The sequence below is a fragment of the Schistocerca cancellata genome, chromosome 9 (genome assembly GCF_023864275.1).
Source record: "Schistocerca cancellata isolate TAMUIC-IGC-003103 chromosome 9, iqSchCanc2.1, whole genome shotgun sequence".
NCBI lineage: Eukaryota > Metazoa > Arthropoda > Insecta > Orthoptera > Acrididae > Schistocerca > Schistocerca cancellata.
The window spans coordinates 390,587,944-390,614,231 of NC_064634.1; the positions used below are offsets into that span (position 1 = coordinate 390,587,944).

Consider the following 26,288-nt stretch of genomic DNA (forward strand, 5'->3'; position numbering starts at 1 on the left):
TCTGCTGCAAATCCTACATAACCACTGATGAGCCTGATCCACTTTCCCAACATCCACGCCACTGCAGCCCTCCCAGTGAAAAAAACTACTGCATCCATCACACCAAATCCCGGAACTAACAATTCTACGGCAAGTCAGGCACTTCTCACTCAAGGCAAAAATAATACTTTAGCTAGAATAAATCAATTAAATTACCGAAAATTAAAAAAGACGTTACAAGAATTAAGCCTATTCACAAATGTATATAAGCAAGTTTCTGATTTAAAATTCCGCTGTTTTTCTGAGATCTGTATTAAAACAATGAAGGTATACGCTATTTATTTTATGTTTAACTCGATGGAATGAAAAAAAGGACAATTAAGCGAGATACTTTAACTTTGATTCTCCAAAAACGTTAAGATATTTACATATGGCTAAATAGAGGAGCATATCTCAATGGTTGTTGAACAAGCCAGTACTTGAAACATAGATAACATAAAATGTAAATGAATCCTATGTAGATGACAATCTGTGAGTATATATTACCATAATCAAGAATCAGGAATTAGATTTTTTCCCAGGAAGTCCCTGGCAGAACAGGAGTGATCAATGAGGAACTTCTTTAGTTGAATGTGCGACAATTACTGCTAAGATTATTTAATTCTTGTGTTAGCTTACTGAAATTGGGTGCAACAGAATACTAGATGCCTTTCTGCACAAGAGTCAGTGATGTGGGATCAAAATTCAGATAGGATTTCTGCCTAGTATTTACTGAGCAAAGGCTGCTAATTCTTGGAAATAAGTTCGTCATACATCATAAGTGAATGAAACTAGAGTGCCTAATTTTCATGTTGAAACCTCACTTACTACAGAAACTGCTTTAATGGTAAATATACCAGCATTCAGTTTTTCAACAAAATCCCGAATAGGGCTTTCCAAATAGTTTACTACCCATCTGAACATCCAGAAGCTTGAATTGTTCAGACTAACTAATCATATGCCAATTCTGGGTAATCACAATGCCAGTTTTAGTTGAACTGTGTGTTATAAACTTCAGAAACTGAGTCTTGCTGTGATTTAGCAGAAATTTATTTTCTAACATATTTAAGTCTTTGACTGAGTATTTAAGACATTGCCTATGCTACACCCAGTATCCTTCACTATTGCACTTATGTAAATTAATATTACAAATTTGTATGAAAATCGTATTTTTTGTATATAAATCAATGTTTTCACACTGCTCCGGTTCTGGATTTGTTACAAATGTTGTTCAGATTTTATTAGGCTCCAGCACTTACTAAGACTTATACATTTGTTTAAACATTTTATATTTAATAATTATGATAGATGTTGTGTAATTGAAACAGGGCACAACAGTACTTCGTATTCGAGCCCGAGATGGAGACATTGGTGCACCTAGGCCTATACTGCTGGAGCTACAAGGTGATCAACTCAGACATTTCCGTCTGGAGCCAGTGGGTGGGCTACAGTCAGGAGAAGCTGATCTTGTTACTTCAGACATTCCCCTTGACAGAGAACATCCAGATATGTTGCAGAGTGGAGGCATATATACTTTCCTTGTCAAGGTTAGTAATCTAAAACTAGCATTCTTGAAGAAATAATGAGTTTTTCTATAGTTGATTCAGGATGTGTTTGTCATGGTATGGCCAGACCTTTTCCCAAATTTACTGAATGAGAGCTATCAGAGTGGCATCTTCCATGTCCAGAGTTCAACACATTCATATTTGCTGTAAGATCACTAATGGTACTTAGAAACTGTTGATTCTCAGTTAACAGTCTGTTACATAGTTGTTCTGTATCTTAATCAGCTAGCAGAATATATATGTAGCCACTCTGATATTTATGAAGTGCAGACAGCAACAAGTGAGACATACAGTGCTGGAAAAAAATTAATACAAACACCTAGAGGATGCAAGCAATGCATGATGAACAGTTATACCACCAGAGTTCCCTCAATTAGTACCAAACATGACCTGAAGTCATACACAGTAGCTCCCCACACCATGATGCTGGATCATTCCATGTCAAGTCACTGATACTTTGGTGGGTCCTAGGGTGACAATTTCAGAATTTAGTCACATTTGGTAGATGGATACCTATATGTCTTTATAGTAAAACTGCCAAACAGCACTGTTTGAACTCCAACCATTTTTGATAAATTCAGGTTTGAAAACACATCAGTGTGTACCCAGTCATAAATCAGGCACCAATCCTTCTATTTTCAAAGACCTATTACTCGGCAAAGAGTTGACCTACAGACCCAATTTTTTATTCACCTAGTATGTAGGCCACTAAGTTGATATAATGTATAAAAAGTAGGATACATCATTCAGATTTTATATGAAGAAGTTGAGAAGCACTTCTTCTATGCTGTGCTGTAAATTTGTGTTTTTTTTTTTTTTTTTTTAAGCATAAGTTTGTACAGGGAAACCTCATCTTTAGCACTGTAGCTCTTCAGGCCTAGTTTTAAGTATAAATACTAATGAAAAGCATTTGCTATTGCAATTAGTAGTTCTTTCCTTCATTTAGGGACTACTCCATTGTTAAAAAACATCAAGTTTGCCGAACTTCGAAGTCCTGGGTGGATACATAGACAATTGAATCTGAAGGTGGTAAGGTAATGACCCCGGTTCTCTCTTCTAATCATCAGTACTTTTATTACACGACAAACATACAGGTCGAAGACTAGGCAGGAACTGAGGTCCCGGAAGTATACAAAAACAAAGATCAACTCGAAGACATAATACACATATGATGTTTTGGCCTATCGATCCGTGGATCGACGCCACATAGCCCCCCTCCCCCCCCCCCCCCCCCCCTGCAGTATGGAGTACGTACCTGAAGGTTGGGGGGTGGGGGTGGTTGGTGAGAGTTTAAGTGGGTTACAGTGAGTTCCTCCGCATCTAACGGCACGGGCCGTGTGGGAGGAGAGTGTGGAGCAAATCCTGGAATGCTGATGCTGAAGTCTTGAAGCGACGATGTCGGCGGTTGTAGTCATCGGCCGGTGCAGGAGCGCTGGTGTGGAAGGGTGTCGTAGGCAGGGAACCTAATGATCACCTTTCCACTTGGCCTAATGTAAGCATGTAGGTTGCCGCACATAGCACTTCGAGAGATTTTGAAACGCTTCACTACACGTTGTGACACACCACCTAACGAGTCACACGAATCCTCACACACAAGCAGCACTAATGTGGTATCACCACTAATGACGACAGATAAACAACAAATGTCATTAGGATGAACGTGGGTAGAGAGCTCGTAAGTGGCACCTGCTAACGGAGAGGTATGCTGAGCCGGTGGTGTGGGAAAACTGTAGCACAGTGAGGGCGGTGTGCTGCGTGTAGAGGGGTGAGTGTCAGATGGTGAGGTCTGAGTGGGTGTGGCAGGAACCTGCGGGCTGCACCGGCTAGAAGAGCGGCGTGGTGTGCTGTCGCACGAAGATGGAACTGTTATATTAGAGCCCTGGGAGCTGGGGGCTCTGCTATGGGAGCTGGGAGGTGGAAAACCCCGGAATGAGTGTGGGCTCATTGGAGGGGCCAGTGTAGGAGTGGTTTTACTCGAATCATGAGCAAAGGAAGAAGGCCGAGGGTAGCCAGAGAGCCAGAAGAAGGTTTAACCCTGCTGAGGGAGACAGTAGTTACTGAGCCCTTAATTACGATGTCCATTGTACTGGTTCATTTGACAACTCTGTACGGACCTGTGTAAGGGGCCTGTAATGGGGCTTTTACAGTGTCGCGAAGGAACACAAATTCGCAAGTGATGAGCGCCTTGGAAACATATGTGTGCAGCGGAGTGTGGCTGATAGGGGGTGGGGGTTGAAGCTTGTTACAGTGTAACCTCACCCTCTCACCTGTTCTACCAAGGACAGCAGTTCGGACGGTTTGTCGACTGGAGTAGGAGCAACAAGTTTGCCTGACAGTGTAAGGGACTGGCCCTAGATGAACTCAGCCACTGAGCCGTTAAGGTCTTCCTTGAAAGTGGTCCGCAAACTGAGTAAGACAAATGGCAGGGCTTGCATCCAAAGGAGGCCATGGCAACGTAGGACCATCATAAGCATCCTATGCCAACGTTCCACAAGGCCATTGCTTTGGGGGTGGTATGCTGTTGAATGAATTTTCTTGATGCCGCACAGCCTACATAGTTCAGAAAACAAGGCAGACTCAAATTGACGGCCTCGGTTGGTCGTCAAGTAAACAGGGCAGCCAAAGCATGAAACCCAATTGTCTATGAAGGATCGTGCCACTGATTCAGATGTAATATTGGGTAGCAGGGCAGCTTCCACCCAACGGGAGGTTCTGTCTATATTGGATAGCATGTATCTGTAACCCTCAGAGGGGGTGAGGGCCCCCCCAAGTCGATGTGAACGTGCTGGAAGCAACTCGGAGGAGCGGTGAAGCTGCCTAGTGGGGGCGATGTGTGCCACAAAACTTTATTTTGTTGGCACGGAATGCAGGCGTGGGCCCAGGCTTTGCAGTCGCGACGCATGTCGCACCAGGCAAAGTGCTCTGAAATATGTCTGGTAGAGGCTCTCACACGTGGATGATCTAGGTTGTGTAATTTGTCGAACACTTGTCTCTGTAGAGGTTTAGGTATGAAGAGACACAGCATACCAGTTGATTCATCACACGAAACCTTGCCTGTGACACTGGGAAAGGTGGATGGCACAGGTTTGAGTGATGAGCTGTGATTGGAAATAAAGTCCATAGTGTCCGTGTCGGCAGACTGCAGCTGAGGCAAGTTAGAGAGGTCTATCAGAGTTGTGAGAGCGCCGACACGAGACAAAAAATCTGCGACCGCATTATCTGCACCCTTGATGTATCATATGTCAGAGGTAAATTGCAATATAAAGTCCAAATGATGGAAGCGTCTAGGTGGAGGGTCAGTCGGGGTGTTCTTTACAGCAGCAACCGAAGGTTTATGGTTGGTTAAAATGTAAAAGTCCCTACCCTCAACCTCGGCGTGAAAGTGTTTCACAGCCTCGTAAACTGCCAAGAGCTCTCTATCAAAGGCTGAGTACATTTTTTGAGTGCCATTGAGCTTCTTAGAAAAGAACTGCAAAGGAGAGGTAGTATTTCCGACGGTTTGGCTGAGGACAGAACCTACTGCAGTATCACTGGCATCTGCGGTAATAAAAAATGTATTGTCCGAATGTGAGTGGGCAACAGTCACTGCATTTGCTAGTAGGTGCTTCAGTTTGTCTAAAGCTTGTTCCATGGCAGGGGTCCAGGGGACTGGGCGGATACCATTTGTATTTTTGCCAGCAAGGGCGTCTGTTAGGGGAGCCTGAACCTCGGCTGCGGCAGGCAAGTGCTTCCTATAATAGTTAACTGTTCTGAGGAGCCTGTGCAGCTCCTTAAATGAATGAGGGTGTGGCAAATCCAAAACAGGTTTGAATTTATCCTCGGGAGGAGTGAGACCCTTAGCTGATACGATGTAGCCTAAGAATCTTACCGAAGTCTGGTGCAACTGGAGCTTCTTATTATTCAGTTCAACACCGGCAGCGGTAAGAGTGTCTTTAACAATCTGCAAGTGTTCCTTGTTCTTTTGCAAAGTAGGACTGAAAAAGAATGTCGTTCAAGTAAACGATACAAAAATCCAGATGAAACGACACCTTGTTTATGAATCTCTGCCAAGTTTGTGCAGCGTTGCGAAGGCAAAGGGGATGAACCGGTACTGGAAGAGGCTGAAAGGTGTTGTAACAGCTGTCTTTTCAATATCCTCTGGTGCCACCGGAATTTGATGATAGGCCCTCCTACAGTCCACTGTCGAGAAGTATGTGGCGCCTGCAAGAGCACGGTTAATATCCATGACGTTAGGGACCTGGTACTTGTGTATGATAGTACGAGAGTTCAACTTAGTATAGTCGCCAACCATACACCAGGTGCTGTCGCTTTTTGTGATGAAGTGGATAGGTGAGGCCCAGCATCTGGCAGATGGTTCAATGACGCCGGCTGTTAAGAGATTGTCTGTTTGTTCGCGAGCCACTTTCATGAGAACTGGCTTGAGACGGCGTGGTCGGCAAGAGATAGGCGGTCCGTCTTGCAAATGAAGTTTGTGGGCAGTGCCATCTGTAACCATGGAAAAGCGCGAAGCGGTACACGAGGCAACAGTCTTTGGTATAGTGTGCGTGGTGGCTGTTAGGTTGGGTTGTGGCATGGACGGTGAAGGTTCACATGAGTGCCAACTGTTGGGTGGCTGGGAGTGACAAACAAGTGAGCTACACAAAACAAGGTTGGTACACTGTTTATTAGTAACCGAAGGCGCCACTGTTGAGCCTGGTGGCAGTAGCAGGCACGAATGAACAGCTGATGGCAGTAAATCAAAAACATTAACCTGCGCCTGGGAAGTTATCTGCCCAAGCGAGGAGGGGGATGAATGTGCGCTCGAATTAACACAGTTAGAGCTGGTGGGAGTGCGGGCACTGTACAGTTAATATGGCACACGGTCACAAATGCACTCGGACGTGAGAACACTGTAGTGGCACCAACTAAACTTGTGTGTTGCCGAGGCATCGTCTGCTGCAAACTGCTGCCGTGCCAAAGATAAATCATTACTTAAGTTGTGGCGACGGCGTACACGCTCCGTGAGTCACTTATTCGTCCATGACAAGAGCTCGGAGGAGGGGTTATTACACTTCCTAGCCAGGTGGACCTGTTTAGCAGTACTATTGACACTCGACGAAGCACACGGGATGTGTTCCTGTGTAGGGTGGTAGAACACTGTATTCTTGACGAGGTCAGGCAACAGTTTGTGATGTTGTAGAAAGTCAATGCCCAAAAGTGGATCGTCGATGTCAGCCACCAGGAAGGACTACTTCAGGTTGCACTCAGGCGAGAGGGACACTACACGTGAAGTAGAACCTAAGCACGACAAACTAGATGAGTTTACAGCCTGTAGGACAGTTTTGTGTAGTTGGATCTTTTCAGTAGCAAGATGAGATGGAAGTAGAGAAACATCTCCACCCATGCCAATGAGAAAGTTTGTGCCAGAGTTCAAGTTGCAGATGTAGACTCATCCATTCAAAGCATTAGTAATGGACACCGAATGGAGCGTGGGATGGCACCTGTTGTTTACATCGCAGGAGGTGGTGCTGCTGCCTACCTGCAGTTGAAATTTGTGTAGGAGCACGGCGGTTTACAATTGCGTGCTTGTTCCCTGAATTTTGCATGGAATGAACAGTATTTATGGGCGGCCGTCTGCTCCTGCGAGTGGTCAGACAGCGGCGGCCCAGAATCTTCCGCCAAGTCAGATGTGCTGTTGTTGTGCTTATGCGAAGGTGCCGGTAGTGCAGTGAGCTTGACAGACTTAGGTTTACTGGGGCATTCACGTTGGGGGCCTGATTGTGGTTGGAAACTGGCATAGCTGCTGGACTGCTGGGCACGGCGTTCACGTAGTAGAGTGGAGTAAGCTTGGTCGGCGGCACGCAAGCATTCACTGTTTGGTCTATCTTCGTAGCAGAGATAGCCATTTGAACAGACAGAGGCAGCTTTTCTGTCAAAATTTCAGTGAGCATTGCATCTGGCATGTCACATTCACCAAAGGCATCACCACAGCTGGGACAGAGATCTGTCGCCGAGGCGTTCTTCATAGATGAGCTGTCGAATGTTTTCTCTTCTTGTCTTGGAGACACGTTCCAGTATTGCTTGTTTAGCTGTAGCATACTTCTTGTTCGGAGGAGGTGACTTAACCAGGTCATAAATTAAGTCGACATGGTTGTGGAGGTTGTTCATGAGGCATGTGAAACGGGCATTGTCATCAAGTGCACAGACACTGAAAGTTTGCTCAACCAGGTTGAACCAGAATTCTGGGTGGGCAGGTTTGAATGCCGGAAGTTTCAGTAGATTCGACGGACTAGCGGTAGAAGAATGTGGGCAGCCGCTCGTGGACACTGGAATAAGCAAGTCAAAGTTAACTCTGCATTGTGAGGGCAGTAGAGAGGAGACAGACGTGCTGGTTGTGTTCATAGTAGCTGAAGGGGAAGCGAAATCCGTTAGCAGGAAGCCCAGCGTGGAGTGAAGCAGGACCAGTTGTTGCGGCGGAAGGTTAAAATGGTCACAGCGGTTCCTCGACAGCTTATTATGCAATTGGTCCTCCACATCTGCATCCAAACTGTCCATCACAGAGTCACTGATGAGCTTGGTGGAACCTTATGCACTCAAATTACTGCACTGATGAACACTCAGAGTAACAGACTGGCGAATGTCATTCACGTAGTGTGCAACCGGTGCGGAGTGATACACACGTGGAGCTTGCATATTCAAAAAGGCATCCTGTTGTGGCACATTATGAAAACTATGCTCCCCACTATATACAGTACTTGCATTAAAGTTTGGTATCAGTGTGTAGTGGTTTCTTGTACTGCTGTGCGGCGAAAACTGAAGCGCTTCAGGGCTAACAAAGCCAGAGTCGGAGATCTCTGGTGTCATGTTCAAAACCACTGCAGCTGATGAGGTCCCTGGGTTCTCGAGGCTATAGGACTGCGGAAATTCACGTCGAGGACCGACTACAGCTGGCGTGCTTGAATTTAGTTGCTGTCGCTGGTGAAAACTGGGCAGTGGCGGCGTGTTGTAGAAGGCCATTGTGTAGCGGACAAAGGTCCACACGTGATAGTCACTTTGTACTCGGTTTGATGGATTATTCGAACTTTGGGGTCACCACTGAAGGAGATATCAATGTGGTAAGGTAATGACCATGGTTCTCTCTTCTAATCATCAATACTTTTATTACACGACAAACATACAGGTCGAAGACTAGGCAGGAACTGAGGTCCCGGAAGTATACAAAAACAAAGATCAAGTCAAAGACATAATGCACATATGATGTTCTGGCCTCTCGATCAGTGGATCGACGCCACAGATCTCAATGTGGTTTTTTGCTGAAATGGTTAAATGATCTGGTACCAATCATAGACACAAAGAATAATATCCTGACTAACTTTACTCATTGGCAAAGAATCAAATATAAATATCACTTACAAACACCATCTACATTAAACACTACAGGAATTGCTAAATAAAAACAATGTGTATTCCTTGAAAAATAGTTCATAAACTATTTGTGCTTGTCCTTTATGTCATAACTGTAAACAGGTGAGATCTGAAAACAGTTATCAATCATTTTTCTTGGTGTGTATGTTTGATTTAATTATCAAATGCCTTTTCAGTGCAAAGAATTACAAGAGTCATCTTGGGTGCATAAATAAGGTGATGTATCCTTAATCTGTTACTGCAAATTAGATAGATAACTTCAGCAAAACATAAGAAAAGTTGCAAGCAGTAATGGGAAAACTTGATAATTTTTAAATATAGATGAGTATGATAATTCTCCAAACAACAGTTTTATAAACAATTTCAATTATAGAGAAGGAAATTGTATTTTTAAAACTCTTCCACATTGCATATAACTTTGTTTTCCTTGACATATTGACTCAAAAATACAATGGGTTCACTTAAAGGTGAGAGATGATTTTTTCATAGCAGTCATTGTCAAGTCTATACAACTGTGTACTGTGACTATGTAATGATGGTACATCCACTGTACATATAACATTGGAGAAGGGGACCCAAACAGCATTGTTCCTACTGGGTCATGAAAGGAATTGTGATTCAGTACGAGGCATCAACATCTTTAACTTCATGTGATGCCTGGGAAATGCGTCCTATGTGCCAGTTTTCATCACGTTTGAAAGCCACATATTGCCCACCATGCAGCTATTTCCACAAAGCATTTTCAAGTAGCAGTGACTAGATGTGAATTGTGTTATCATGTTCCTGGAACAGTGGTAATTGTATTATGACTATGTTCCAAAAACCTTCGTATGATTTCATCTCGTGTCAAGAAATAAAGAATGTATTAGTGCCCTGTATTTCATGACCGGTGAAGAGAAATGGAAAGAAGACAAGGATTTCTGGTCAGATGAGTATAAGATAATATCAACAGCAGCAGAAAATGGTATAACATGAGTGGGATTAATTATGAATAGGAAGGTAGAGCAGAGAACGTGTTATTGTGAACAGTTCAGTGGTAGGGTTGTTCTTATCAGAATTGATGGCAAACCAACACTGAGTTTGACAGTTCAGGTATACATGTCGATGTCGCAAGCCGAAGATGAAGAGATAGAGAAAGTATATGAGGATATTGAAAGGGTAACACAGTAAATAAAGGGAGATAAAAGTCATGGGGGACTGGAATGCAGTTGTAGGGGAAGGAGTAGAAGAAAAGATTACAGGAGAATATGGTCTTGGGACAAGGACTGAAAGAAGAGAAAGATTAATTGAGTTCTGTAATGAATTTCAGCTAGTAATAGTGAATACTGTATTCAAGAATCACAAGAGGAGGAGGTATACTTGGAAAAGACTGGGTGATACGGGAAGATTTCAGTTAGATTACATCATGGTCAGACAGAGATTCCGAAACCAGATACTGAATTGCAAGGTGTATCCAGCAGCAGATATAGTCTCAAATCATAATGTAGTAGTGATGAAGAGCAAGCTGAAGTTTAAGAGATTAATCAGGATGAACCAGTGTACAAAGAAAAGAAGTGGGACATGGAAGTACTAAGGAATGACGTTGAAGTTCTCTAAGGCTATAGATACAGCAGTAAGGAATAGTTCAGTAGGCAGTACAGTTGGCCATCTCTAAAAAGGGCCATCAACAGAAGTTGGAAAGAAAAACATAGGTACAAAGAAGATAACTGCAAAGTTACCATGGGTCACACAAGAAACACTTCAATTGATTTATGAAAGGAGGAAGTACAAAAATGTTCCGGGAAACTCAGGAATACAGAAATACAAATTGCTGAGGAATGAAATAAATAGGAAGTGCAGGTAAGCTATGATGAAATGGCTGCATGAAAACTGTAAAGAAATCAAAAAAGAAATGACTGTTGGAAAGACAGCATACAGGAAAGTCAAAACATCCTTTGGTGACATTAAAAGCAAGGGTGGTAACATTAAGAGTGCAGTGGGAATTCCGTTGTTAAATGCAGAGGAGAGAGCGGAAGGGAGGAAAGAATACACTGAAAGCCTCTATGAGGGGGAAGACTTCTGTGATGTGATAGAAGTAGAAATAGGAGTCAGTTTAGAAGAGATAGGGGATCCAGTATTAGAATCAGAATTTAAAAGAGCTGTGGAGGATTTAAGATCCAATAAGGCAGAAGGGATAGATAACATTCCATCAGAATTTCTAAAATCATTGGGGGAAAGTGGCAACAAAATGACTATTCACGTTGGTGTGTAGAATGTATGAGTCTGGCAACTACCATCTGACTTTCGGAAAAATATCATCCACACAATTCTGAAGATTGCAAGAGCTGACAAGTGCGAGACTGATCGCATAACCAGTTTAACAGCTCATGCATCGAAGCTGCTTACAAGAATAATATACAGAAGAATGGAAAAGAAAATTGAGGATGTGCTAGAAGATGATCTGTTTGGCTTTAGAAAAGGTAAGGCACCAGAGAGGCAATTCTGATGTTGCAGTTGATAATGGAAGCAAGACTAACGAAAAATCAAGACACATTCATAGGATTTGTTGACCCAGAAAAAACGTTTGACAATGTAAAATGGTATGAGATGTTAGAAATTCTGAGAAAAATATGGGTGAGCTATAGGGAAAGATGGGTAATATACAAAATGTACAAGAGCAAAGAGGGAATAATAAGAGTGAACAACCAAGAACAAAGTGTTCGGATTAAAAAGTGTGTAAGACATAGGTGTAGTCTTTTGCCCCTACTGTTCAATCTGTATGTTAAGAATGCAATGATGGAAACAAAAGAAAGGTTCAGGAGTGGAATTAAAATTCAAGGCGAAAGGATATGAATGATACAACTCGCTGATGACATTGCTATCTTTCGGAAAAATGAAGAAGAATTACATGATCTGCTGAATGGAATGAACAATGTAATGAGTATAGAATATGGATTGAGAGTAAATCAAAGAAAGACGAAAGTAATGAGAAGTAGCAGAAATGCGAACAGCAAGAAACTTAACATCAGGATTGATGATCATGAAGCAGATGAAGTTAAATGATGCTCACAAAGCAGATCAAGTTAATGAATTCTGCTACCTAGGCAGTAAAGTAACCAATGACGACAGGGCAAGGGGACATCAAAAGCAGACTATCAATGGAAAAAAAGGCATTCCTGGCTAGGAGAAGTCTACTAGTATCAGACAAGGCCTAAATTTGAGGAAGAAATTTCTGAGGTATTGTAGTGAAACATGGACTGTGGGAAAACTGAAACAGAAAGCATTTGAGTTGTGGTGTTACAGACGAATGTTGAAAATTAGGTGGACTGACAGGTTAAGGAATGAGGAGATTCCGCACAGAGTCGGAGAGCAAAGGAGTATGTGGAAAACACTGATAAGGGGAAGGGACAGGATTATAGGACATCTAATAAGACATGAGGGAATGAATTCCATGGTACTACAAGAAGCTGTAGAGGGCAAAAACTAGAGAAAGACAGAGATTGGAATACATCCAGCAAATAATAGAGGACATAGGTTGCAAGTGCTACTCTGAGATGAAGAGGTTGGCTCACGAGAGGAGTTCGTGGTGGGCCGCATCAAACCAGTCAGAAGACAGATGAAAAAAAATTGAGTATTTTGTGCACAGCTCTTTTGGATTAACTATAACAAGTCTTTTTTGCATGTGAACTGTCTTCTTATTTACCATGATGAAAATGATCTCTCCTTTCTTACATGAAGACTTGAAAAACAATCATTTTTGTAAAATATCACTATGTTTTGTTTCACTATTTCAGGTAACATCTATTGACCACTTCTGTCTTCTAGAGCAGCAGTTACTACACTACTCTATTTAACTTTTTGTATTACATTTACCATGTGCTCTGTGACACCATCAGTAGATGTTACTCTGACAGTAGTCCATAAAGATTGAGCAAGTGATAAAACTTGAATCTGTTCACTGTGAGTTAAATGTTACACTCTGTGCAAGGAACTCCACTGCATCAGGAAAATGATTGCACTGTTCGTGTGGGTAGTCCATAAACACAGGGCATTAATATGTTCTTTATTTCTGTGGTAATCAAATCATATGAAGATTCCTTAGAACACAGGTACAGTACAGAGAGTACAGTTCCAGTAGCACAATAATATGCATTTCAGGTCACTGCTAGTAACACTTTTATAATGAGAAGACTTCCAACAGGTGCAAATAGGAGCTCTCTTGCTATGGAAGCTCATGAAAATGCTTTGTGGGAACAGCTGCAAGTCAAAACCACATATTATGAGATGTGGTATGACAGAACTATTTACCAGTACAAATGTTGTATTTGTACTTTTAAAATGTGCAGAAAAGCATTAAAACAGAGTTTTAAGGAGCTTAAATTTCAAAAACACCTCTCAGTGTGCAGAAAAGCATTAAAACAGTATTTTAAGGAACTTAAATTTCAAAAACACCTCTCATTATTGCTAACACCTTTTCTTTTGTTTCACTGAAGTTATCTTTTTAGTTTACAGAAACCACTTAATAAGAAGGGAATAAATAACGACTTGAAAAATAGGTCAGTATCGTTAACTTTAGAGCTTGGGAAATTATTAGAGAAAGTAATATTAAATCAATTTGGAGTGTAGTTCATCAAAAATAATCTATTTAACAATCGGCAACATGATTTTAGAAATGGAAGATTTACTGTAACAGCAGTAGCAACTTTTATACATGAAATACTAAACAAGCTAGATGAAGGAGACAAGGTAATAGGCACCTTTCTGGATATGAGTAAAGCTGTTCATACTGTGAATCATTCAGTTCTGTTACATAAATTAGAATCATATGGGATTAGAGGGGTAGCCTTACAACTACTTACCTCCTATTTTAAAGGCAGGAAACGGTGTGTCAAATTAACTTATAAAAGGAATGAATTGTTGATAACAACCAAATAAACCCACAAGATACTTTAATGTGGTATGCCCCAAGAAAATATATTGGGGCCTTTTCTGTTTCTTGTATATGTTAATGACATAATTGAACTCCAAAACTCCAAGGTTGTAAGCTTTGCTGATGACATATCTTTTGTCAGCTATGGCTTTGATGTGCTAGCTACTACAAACAGTGATGAAATCAATTACAACTCTCTGTCAAGTTATCTTACTTCATATAAACTACTCGTAAATAAGGAGAAGACAGTGAAAATGCAATTTATGCATATCTATAGTCAAAATATAAATATAACTCTTATTTACACTCCCATTGGCACTTAGCTACACAATCAAACACAAATTTCTGGGTATAACCATTGATGAGTGCCTGGCGTGGAAAGGGCATGTAGACCATGTTTGTAAGAAAATCAGCACAGATGTATATCTATTGAAAAGGGTCCCACCTTTCCTGGACCATGATAACTCAAGACAAATATACTTCTGAGTGATACATCCACATCCACGGTATGGTATTGAGATAGGGAAGAGGCACCAGCTGTCTATACACATAGCCTTTTCAGACTACAAAAAAAGGCAGTAAGAGTGATAGCTAAGGTGAACATGAGAGAGCCTTTTAGAGAAATCTATAGAAAAATTAAAAAAAAAAAACTAACTGTCTTCTCTATGTACATCCTGCATGCAATAATGTTTGTGAAACAAAATCCACAATATAATGTAACAAACAGTAATATACATATGTATAATACACGGGGAATGGAAAGATTTCACAGAATTGTAGGTAAAACAAAGGCTGCGGACCATAGCCCACATACAATAGGAACCATCTTTCATAACAGACTTCCATCTGACCTCAAGAAACCTAATTTAAACACTCTAAAGAATAAACTTAACTCATTTATTAACTGAGAAAAACTGTTATTCATGAGAAGATTTCAAGTTGTAATATCCCTTTGTAAAACAGTGTATATAGCATAAGTTTGTTTTTGCAACACAAAAATGACAATTTCTTATCTTCACACACTATATCAATGTATGCATTTATACTTTAAGTTGCAAAGTCTTTGTAAGACAGTGTAAGTAGCATAAGTTTGTTTTTGCAACAAAAAATGATAATTTCTGACTTTAGTTATGTATATCAATGTGTGCAGTTATGTAGAATGTTAACTAAACCTTTCTATATACACTCCTGGAAATTGAAATAAGAACACCGTGAATTCATTGTCCCAGGAAGGAGAAACTTTATTGACACATTCCTGGGGTCAGATACATCACATGATCACACTGACAGAACCACAGGCACATAGACACAGGCAACAGAGCATGCAAATGTCGGCACTAGTGCAGTGTATATCCACCTTTCGCAGCAATGCAGGCTGCTATTCTCCCATGGAGACGATCGTAGAGATGCTGGATGTAGTCCTGTGAAACGGCTTGCCATGCCATTTCCACCTGGCGCCTCAGTTGGACCAGCGTTCGTGCTGGACGTGCAGACCGCGTGAGACGACGCTTCATCCAGTCCCAAACACGCTCAATGGGGGACAGATCCGGAGATCTTGCTGGCCAGGGTAGTTGACTTACACCTTCTAGAGCACGTTGGGTGGTACGGGATACATGCGGACGTGCATTGTCCTGTTGGAACAGCAAGTTCCCTTGCCGGTCTAGGAATGGTAGAACGATGGGTTCGATGACGGTTTGGATGTACCGTGCACTATTCAGTGTCCCCTCGACGATCACCAGTGGTGTACGGCCAGTGTAGGAGATCGCTCCCCACACCATGATGCCGGGTGTTGGCCCTGTGTGCCTCGGTCGTATGCAGTCCTGATTGTGGCACTCACCTGCACGGCGCCAAACACGCATACGACCATCATTGGCACCAAGGCAGAAGCGACTCTCATCGCTGAAGACGACACGTCTCCATTCGTCCCTCCATTCACGCCTGTCGCGACACCACTGGAGGCGGGCTGCACGATGTTGGGGCGTGAGCGGAAGACGGCCTAACGGTGTGCGGGACCGTAGCCTAGCTTCATGGAGACGTTTGCGAATGGTCCTCGCCGATACCCCAGGAGCAACAGTGTCCCTAATTTGCTGGGAAGTGGCGGTGCGGTCCCCTACGGCACTGCGTAGGATCCTACGGTCTCGTCGTGCATCCGTGCGTCGCTGCGGTCCGGTCCCAGGTCGACGGGCACGTGCACCTTCCGCCGACCACTGGCGACAACATCGATGTACTGTGGAGACCTCACGCCCCACGTGTTGAGCAATTCGGCGGTACGTCCACCCGGCCTCCCACATGCCCACTATACGCCCTCGCTCAAAGTCCGTCAACTGCACATACGGTTCACGTCCACGCTGTCGCGGCATGCTACCAGTGTTAAAGACTGCGATGGAGCTCCGTATGGCACGGCAAACTGGCTGACACTGACGGCGGCGGTGCACAAATGCTGCGCAGCTAGCGCCATTCGACGGCCAACACCGCGGTTCCTGGTGTGTCCGCTGTGCCGTGCGTGTGATCATTGCTTGTACAGCCCTCTCGCAGTGTCCGGAGGAAGTATGGTGGGTCTGACACACCGGTGTCAATGTGTTCTTTTTTCCATTTCCAGGAGTGTATGAATTAAAATCTATGGCAATGTGTGAAAACTAATTGTTATATGGACAGCAAACAAACAAATAAACAAAAATTAAACATAAATGGTTGTATGGTCAATATTTGCTACATATTTGTATGCTTGTAGGAACACAGATTCTCTACTGTTCTACTTTGCTCTTAAATTTTTACATTCTGTCATGACTTTCCATTACCGTATTTAAAATGACTCAAAATATATTTACAGAAGCTCCACTCCTTGAAGTACTTTATCTACAGTTGATGCAATATTGTGTTAAATACCCACATTTTTTCCAGTACAGAAATTCCAGTATGACCCAACATTAATAATAAAAGAGATGACGTGTCTTCTACCTGAATCAAACTGAGTTTATGAAATTTTTCTCATTATATTGTTGCTGAATATGCATATTTTCCTTGCCTGTTTGTTACATTTACAGAAAATTGTGTTAAAACATATACTTTTTGTCATGTGTTTGTATCTCCTATGCAAAATTATTGTTTGTTTCTTTCTTCTACAAAATTATTTCAGGCAACTGAACTTATAAATGGTGAACTGCCAGGTGACACAGCTACATCCCAGGTTACAGTAATAGTTACTGATGTTGATGATCAGTTGCCTAAATTTAATGAGCCATCATTTAGACTGATGGTTTCAGAAGATGTTGGTGCTGATACACCTTTGCCAGGACTTGCAATGGTCAGTATCTGAAGTATATTTAGTTGTAAATGAAGTAAGGAAGTCAAATCAACTTATGGAATATGCTGTTACTAAGATAAGGGTGAATACAATTTACAGATAAATGTAATGATTCACAATATGTGAAAGCTATATTCGAAAATATAATTCCAGTTTAGAAAATACACTGGTGTATGTTTCCTGTACATAATAGCAAGTCATATACCACATACTTTTCAGTAGACTGACCCAGAAAAGTGTAAAATGTAGGAAAGTGTAAAATATAGTAAAGCATAGGGAACACAATAAGCAAAAATGAATATATTATCTTACTGAAATTCTCTTTATATTGTTCAAAATGTGAAATTAAAAAAATTTAAATTTTGCCTAATTAAAAAATATGATGTAGTTAATTGTTTTTGTTTCTTTCTAACAGCAGTTAGCCTTACTTGTCTGTCCAGAGTATACAAAGCATCAAATTCATTATCATCACCTGATGTGCTACCAATGTACTGCCTCAAAATGTTAATAGCTTCCATAGCTTCTCTAATGCTTGGCACCCCAGTCCCTGGTCATCCTCCTCTTCACCAGTCACCTCTCTCTTTCTTTCTTCAAAACGTTTGAGAATGATGCTACCTACTTTGGCACCTCTGAAGTGATGACTGAAGCATCAACACTGACATATTCTTGAGACCTAGGTGTTATGCCTGTCACAGAAAAATCTATAGGCTCACACAAATCTTCGTCCAGTAGTTCCTATTTGTTTTCTGTTAACTTAAATCCTACTTTCATGAAACACTTAAAAATATTTAAAGAGGTCACATCCATCCATGCTTTGGTTAGATGATGCAAGCATTCACAATTGATATGTTCACAGAATTTGGAGCCTTGCCTTTGTCGTGCATTAATACAGCCTGCTGGACAAGCATTTTTCTGTATTTCCAGTTAAATGAATGGATGACTCCATGATATCATGGTTGAAGCTCACTCATACAGTTAGACGCCAGCAGTACTAACTTAATATTTCTGAGCTGCAGATTGTTATTGTGTGCTGGATGTCTGCCAAGTAGCAGCATTATTTTCCAGTTTTTTGTCCCCAGTTGAGCATTCAAAATATGCATGGTGGATTTGAAAATGGAGCTGGTCATCCATGCAGTGCTGTTGGAATCATAATTAATGGGCAGAGTTCTCACATTTCTGAAATTTACCAATGACCAAAGGAGGCAATTTTTGAGGTCCATCACCATTGACCATAAGTAAAACAGTTATCTTCTGCTTACTCAGTTTCTCACCTTTAAAACACAAAGTCTTGCTTGCTAATACATTATAAAAAAGATCAGTTTTGTTAACATTAAGGATATTTTTTGGATCATAATCTTTGCAGATATTTTGCAGTTCTTTTTTCCATTGGTCCACAGCTCCACTATCAACACTTGACACGTTCACCACACTGTTGGTTGCAAACAATGTTATGATAAGTTTTAAACTGATTGGTCCAACTATTCAACACTTTGAAGCTAGTGATGTCCATTTCTGCAGCAATCTGCAGCACCTTTTCTCTTAGTATGTTGTAATCAAGTGGAATTCCAGATATTCTTGTGCTAACAAATCTGTCTGCAACAAGTTTATGCAAATGATCATATTCTGATGGTGGAACATATTTATGCTTTTTTTGTTATGGAACTAGACTGTCTTGTACTGGCTTTGATGTTGGGCACCAGCTTCTAACAATTGTGCTCAGGATGCAAGTGAAAAGTTATGTCTTTTGCTAAATGAACTTATGATCTAATATGCAACTCTACACATGCAACTTTTTGGATCACTGTTGTAATTACACCTTCCCTGTTGCATTCAAAGAAGCGGACACTATATGGAAAAGGTTGAATATAAATTTTACCAATTACTATTACTGAAGTTTAATCTAATTGTGCATTTTGTTTCAGCATTTTTAATTAAATATGTGTAATCATTTTTATTTTTTTGGGACAAGAAAACTTGTTGGCTAGTTCTTTTTATGACATGGCACAATCTCGAACATCCTCTGTTGACTGTATTTTGTTTTCAGCTGTGGCAATTTAAACAATCTAATGCTAATGACTCTGTTAGCAACCTTCATCCTTCTCACTGTGTTGCAGCTTGTATCAACTAAAGACAGCATGCCTAATACAGATTAGTGTATGTCACACAGAAGTAACGATGATTCATAAAAGCCCCTTATGGAGAAGGCCATCTTCAAAGACAGTATTTATGTGCATAAATGACTGCAAAATTAAATTAAAGCTGTTGTAATAAAATGTAATGAGCAGGAGGAAGTTTGTTATTAGAGTCATTGTTGTCAGATCATGACGATCACTAAGGCAGTGACTCAGCATACTTTCCCACCCTCCCAATACAGGTGGAAATAGTCTAACATGCTGACAATGTAAACCTTGCTTACCATGCTAAAGCTATGTTACGTGTGCTTTGTGTATAGTCTGCATATTCTGATTTGTTCCAAGGTGACCTTGAGCAAGGATACAATACACTTTTTGCATAAATCTGAATGAAAATTAACGTTAAAGGTTGCGATAACGTTGAAGAAAATTTAAAATGTGGGAAATGTAACACAAAAATGTTAATGACAGGAAATCACTGTATTGAGAGACTAAAACAACTGATGGAACTGAAAGCATGAACATAAAAAGTGGGAACACATAAAATGCAGGAATGTAAAAACTGGGTTTTACTGTAGTTCTAATAAACTGACTTAATAAATTTCTGTAGTGTGACAAATACAGTATCATCTTGTTTGGAGATTTGTACATTTTCTTTTGGTCAATTTTTGACCCTCTATCTGTATACAAATGATGTAAAATGTGGTTTTCCTGGCTATATGACTTCCATAATTTTCGTACAGAATTTTTGTTTAGAGAACAATACACACTGAAATATTAACTCTAGATGAGCTACATATATAATATTATCTTTTTGAAATCAAACTTTCTCGCTATTTGCTTACTTGTACGTTTTAACAAATAATTTTTAATTAATTATAACTTTGAAGTTGAATTTACAGTACACTCATTTATTTTTATGAAAAGCAATTTTGGTTATGTCCAACAACAGGACAACTACCTCCATACAGATTCAATGTACAGGGTGTCCCATTTATCTTGACCACCCTAAATAACTTTTCGTCCAGATGCAAATTACAAAATGTTTCAAGCAAATGTTCTTTAGTGGTCAGGGGGACATCAATCAGCACGATTGCCTTCGTTGTAGCTTTGTGTTTTACAAAGATATGGGCAGCGGTATGACTTTTTTAAATGGCACCCTGTATTTTTTATTCGGTAATTCATTTCCTCTCCTAAAGACCTGTTCAAAAATGTATCACAGTGTACCATTCACTGAAACACAACATTATTAATTACAAAACACAACACTGACTTTTGAGTCCGAGATCACAAACTCGGCCACTTCCTGGAGTTGTCAGAAACAAATGAAAACCAAGTAAAATCATAACACAAAATTGACTTTGACTCTCCTGTACCATTGCCCAGGAGTAGAACGTTCAAAGGTGCTCAAAGTGGTGACCCTGGACACCAATAGACTGGTGCACTTGTTGAATGAAAGAATTATTTATTGCTTCCAGTGTTGCCTGCTGAAGAGAATTACAAGCAAGCATGATACATTCCTACATGTCCTCTGGAGTTGTTGGAATATTGCGATTGACAGCGTCTTTAATGCATCCCCAAAGAAAAAAGTCCAGAGGATTTAAATCAGGAGACCTAGCAAGCCAAGTAACTGTTCCTCCTCGAACAATCTATGTGGCAGTATATCTTTGGTTCAGAACATGATGTGCATGCAAGGCATTATGTGCTAGACATCCATGGTGTTGATACCACATAAGCATTCTGGTTCTTAGTGGCACTTCATCCAGAAGAAGAGGAAGAATTCGTCTGAGGATCTTGGCATACGCTGTGCTGCTTAGACTACCATTGATGAAATAAACGCCAATTATTGTAGTACCAAGCATCCCACACCAGATGTTAACTCTCCATTGATGCTGATATCCCACCTGTCTAAGCCATCGTGGGTTGTCGCTGGATCAATAATATATGTTTCTTGTATTTACCTGTCCTTTGTTTGAGAAGGAAAATTCATCAGTAAATAGAACCTTGGAGAAAAATTTTGGGTTGGCAAGGATTTGCTACTGTGCCTGTACACAATTCTGGAAATCATTCCCATGCAATTCTGGATGTAGGTGAACATGCTAAGGATAGAACCGGTGACGTATAGGATGGAACCAGTGATGTGTAAGAATATGATGTGCACTAGGTTTAGGAATGCCAGTCTCATGTTCAAGCTGTCATGTGTTCACATGTGGATTCATAGCAATGCAAGCGAGAACAGTAACTTCAGTAGCTTTGTCTATGCAAGTGCTACGAGGATTGAGTTGTCGTGGGTTGAAACTTTTCGTTTCCTGAAACATTGCAACAAGACGAGAAAACATTCATCAGGAAGGTGGGTTCTTGTCAAGATATATCTTTCTGCACAGTTCCGCTGCCTGTGTAACATTTCGCCTACCTTCAACAACAACAACAATGAAAGAACCATTATGTTGCTGCAGTTTGTAGGAAGGACAGACTTTACCGTATGCCTACTCTACACGACAGTATTTAAAAGGACTAAACTACTGTACTAAATGTACTCGTACATAAGAAAAAAGCATTGCAATTACTAGTCTGCTAATTTACATTCCCAAGAGACGAGTAGCATTTCTACCTTCTCTTCATTGGTGTACATTCTACTAAAACAACTCTTCAACTGGCGATGGTTGATGGAATGATCGCTGTGCACTCTACTAATGTTTACATTTGTCCTCTGTCAACGTGAGCATGTGGATATGTTCCATTACCCTGAGTACCTACACTAAGCGCTGGAAGCGACAATGTCAGTTTCGTGTTATGTAATTAATAATGTTGTGTTTCAGTGAATGGTACACTGTGATACATTTTTGAATAGGTCTTTAGGAGAGGAAATGAATTGCTGAATAAATAATACAGGGTGCCATTTAAAAAAGTCATACCGCTGTTCATATCTTTGTAAAAAACAAAGCTACAGGGAAGGCAATCATGCTGATTGATGTCCCCCTGATGGCTAAAGAACATTTGCTTGAAACATTTTGTGATTTACATCTGGACAAACAGTTATTTAGGGTGGTGTAATTTCATGCAGAGCAATTTTGAATCAAAATGTATTTCTTAACACCGTATACAATTTTAATTTTTGTATATAGATTTTAAGGCTGAAGTCCTCCATAAAAATTAACAAAATCTATTAGCATACCATAAAGTTACTTTCTCTTAGTTTCATAATAAATTTTATCTAAATACATAATTTTGTGGATGGAACAATATGTAAACTTCTATCACAAATTTGATTATCATTATATAATTGTAGGGTCAATAAGGACAATAACATAATGCACTTCACTGTGTGTACATACAAGAAACAAATTTTTCCAATTAAAGAAATTTCTCCATACAAGTTTGTCCATAAAGTAATGAAACTGGTCACCAAGCATTGCTCCAATTGCCAGCAGCATGCTCCCCAGTGGAGGGATTTGTGATGAGGGGTCTCAACTAAGCAACACACTAGGAGGCAGTTATGCCCAAGTTTTTATACAGTGAGGATCATGCATGATGCTTAAGTTTTTGTCATTGCAGTAAACATGAGAAATGGGGCATTTACTGGGGCAGTGCTGCATGATTAAATTTTTCTTTAGCCTGGGAAAAACTATACCAAGATGCTTTCCTTGGTTAAAGAGGCTTACAGATGCAGTGCCTTGTCAAGGGCCTATGTTTTCCAGTGGTTTAGGGAGTTCAAGAATGGATGGAAGACTTTTGAAGACTTGGAGCAATATAGACACCCTCCAATAAGCAGTTCGAACAAAAATGTGGTGAAAGTGAAAAATCTCCTGGACTCCTACTATCAATTGAGTGTAAGACTGATCACTAAAGACCTCAACATGTGCAAAAAAAAAAAAGGTCACAAAATTATTTATGAAAAACTTAGCATGCGGAAGGTTTGTGCCACATTGGTGCCTTAAGTGTTGTGACATTGGTGCCATAAGTGTTGAGTGATGAACAAAAGCAACAATGAGAACATTTCCTCTGGGATGTTTCAGAAGTCAGAAAAGTGAACCAAACTTTTTAGATGACATAACAACAGGTGACAAATCACAGGTGTTCCAGTACGACCCCAAAACCAGTCAATGAAGCTCAGACTCCTTGTACCTCAACGAAGTGAGAATGTCAAGGTAAAGACAATCCTCTTTTTTTTCTTTTCGTTTTTTTCTTTTTTAACAAGTGAGGAGTGGGCACAAAGAATTTGTACCTCTGGGATGAACAGTCAATGCTGTTTTCTACAAAGAAGCCCTTGTCCTGAGAGCTGTCAGACGGAAATGACCAAAGATTGCTGACAGCTGGAAGCTCCACCACGACAACACTCCAGCTCACACTACTTTCCTTGTGACTACCTACCCAGACCAGTCAAGGGTTGTTACATTGCTGCAGTCACTTTATAACATCAGTATTTAGACTGCAACACTTTTTGCTGTTTCCAGAGTTCAAGAGAAGTCCTAAAGGTCATCATTTTGACGATGTTCTGGCCATCCAAACAGACTGTCACGATGTCTGTGTAAGAGGTTATGGCAGTTATGTCCCAGGAGCCTTTTCAGTGGGGTAATTGCATTTGTAGCTGTGTACTGACACCCAAGGAGACTACTTTGAAGAATTTTATCAATATGTACTGATCAGATCTATAAATTCTTTTTACTAGACCCAGTCTCATTACTTTACAGACATACCTTGCAGATAATCATTACTTTCACAACTTATGCCTTTAAAAAATATTAAAGACTTTTTTCCAGGTAACATTTTGGCCTTATTATATAATATCCAATCATTACAAAAGTAAGGATTCCTTATTCTTCATTTCAGGTGGTAGTTGACTCTGACACTGGGGAAAATGCGCGCTACACATTGAGCTTAAGGGGAATACAGAATGCGCCTCCTGGTGTGTTTACTGTCCACCCAGTATCTGCACAGGGCAGGACTCCTGTAGTTGTGAGGGTTGCAGACCCAAAAGAGCTTGACTATGATGTGGATGATGAGAGCAAGAGAACACTTGTGTTTGACGTTGTGGCCTCTGTCAACAGAAATGGAGTAAGTCTTTATGCAGTAAAGAAATGTGACATAAACTCTGAACTGACAAAGTGTGTAAAGATTCTCATTAAGAATACAGTATGCTTATTTTTTAAATGTGAAAGCATTGAGTTTCATAAACTCAGTATTAAAAACAGTTCACAATTCTATTTTTATTGTGTTTATGAAACTATCAGATTTAATCGTACCTAGTGCTCACATAATCATGCACTTACAGAATGAATTGATATTTGCTGATATGGAATAAGTAAAAAATATATATTAATGTTAGCAAAAGTGTGACAATGTGGAGGATGCCAAAAAGGCACTAACTTATGATAGTGCATACCCAGCCATAATTTTTGGATAAAATGCTCTGATACAGTTCATGCACACAGATTTTATTTTAGGAATCATTCCCTATCTTTGAAGCACTATGTTCTATTTGGAATGAGTAGGTTGCTTCATGTGAATATGTGGAACATTTGTAAAACATAAAGGATGGTTGCTACTCACCATACACACACACACACACACACACACACACACACACACACACACACACACAAGTCACACACATGTGATGATAGTCTCTGGCTGCTGTGGCCTCAGCAGCCAGAGACTGCAGTCATTTGTGTTTGAGTTACAGTTGCATGAGTATGTGTGTATGTTCTATCTCTGACAAAGGCCTTCTCGGCCAAAAGCTCATTTTTTAACAGTCTTTTTGTTGCATCTATTTGTGATCCATCATCTCCATTATATGGTGAATAGCAACTATTCTTTTCATAATATTGTTACATTCCAAATAAAGTAACAAAAGTTTGTGGATTTTCCATTGTTGATCATTAGTAAAATTTACTTATGAGTAATGAATTTCATTTCATATTTAGCATCAATAAATTTTGTCTGTTCTTTAAGATTTTATGTTTCACTGTATGTATCTTTTCATGCAGAGTGAGGAAGAGGTAGCAAGTTCTCAAGTAACAGTCAGTCTAGTGGATGCCAATGACAATGCTCCAGTCTTTCCACAATCATCTTACAGATTAAGAGTTCCAGAAGATGTTTTACCTGGAATGAAAATAGCTAATATAACAGCAGTGGACAAGGACAGTGGAGAGTTTGGAAAAATAATGTATGCCATTCGTGGCTTTGGATCGGAGGCATTTACCACAGATCCAGTTGGAGGAGGTGTATTTCTTTCCAACACTTCTCAAGGTAAGTCTGTTTTGTAATAGTCATATTGTTCAAGTTACAATTTTCAGTATAATCGTGACTGTGTAGTTCATAAAAATTGGGCAAATGTGTACTAGTAGTTCATTGTAAATATTAACACCATTTATGATTCCCATCAACATAATTGTCAGTGCAATTTTCATTACAGTGATTAACCTTTTGGCCTGTCCTGCTCACTAAATAGACTTTAAAGCAGTTAAAATTAATTACCACCTGTTATCTGTGGTGTAGTACTTCCATACTTCAAAATGAAAGCTTTGATAATAACTTAAATAATAAAGAACTCCATGCTGTAATTCACTAAAATTCATATGAATATTCAGAGCTTTCAGTTTATGAAGGGTTGTAGTGTGGTCCAATGTTCCAGTAGAAGTCCTTTGCATTGTGAGATTCCATTAATTTAATTTCTCTTTCTCTTCATTTTTAAAGTTTAACAACTTTGTTTCTCTTATAGATGTACTATGATTGAAACAAATCTGCAAATTAAATTAAAATAAAGTGACATAACATTAAAAAATGTGTCTGCTTGCCAGAAGGCATCAGACAGAGAAATAGACACAAATATGAAACATTCACATAATTTTTTTTTACTTTATTTGAGATTTATGGAATTTCCAATTGAGATAGGACAATTTGGAGAAAATGGAACATGCCAAGAATTAAGCAGGAAAGATGTCAAAGAATATTGT

The 26,288-nt window shown here is 40.2% G+C and overlaps 1 protein-coding gene across 1 annotated transcript in view; it reads left to right on the top strand.

The window, feature by feature from the left end:
- Positions 1-26,288, top strand: part of LOC126100415 (cadherin-23) — a 410,352-nt gene that overhangs the window by 262,672 nt on the left and 121,392 nt on the right. The window contains exons 6-9 of the mRNA XM_049911011.1: positions 1,347-1,565; positions 17,033-17,200; positions 24,163-24,387; positions 25,320-25,581. Coding sequence (XP_049766968.1) covers positions 1,347-1,565; positions 17,033-17,200; positions 24,163-24,387; positions 25,320-25,581 — 874 coding nt within the window. The remainder of the gene's footprint in view (positions 1-1,346; positions 1,566-17,032; positions 17,201-24,162; positions 24,388-25,319; positions 25,582-26,288) is intronic.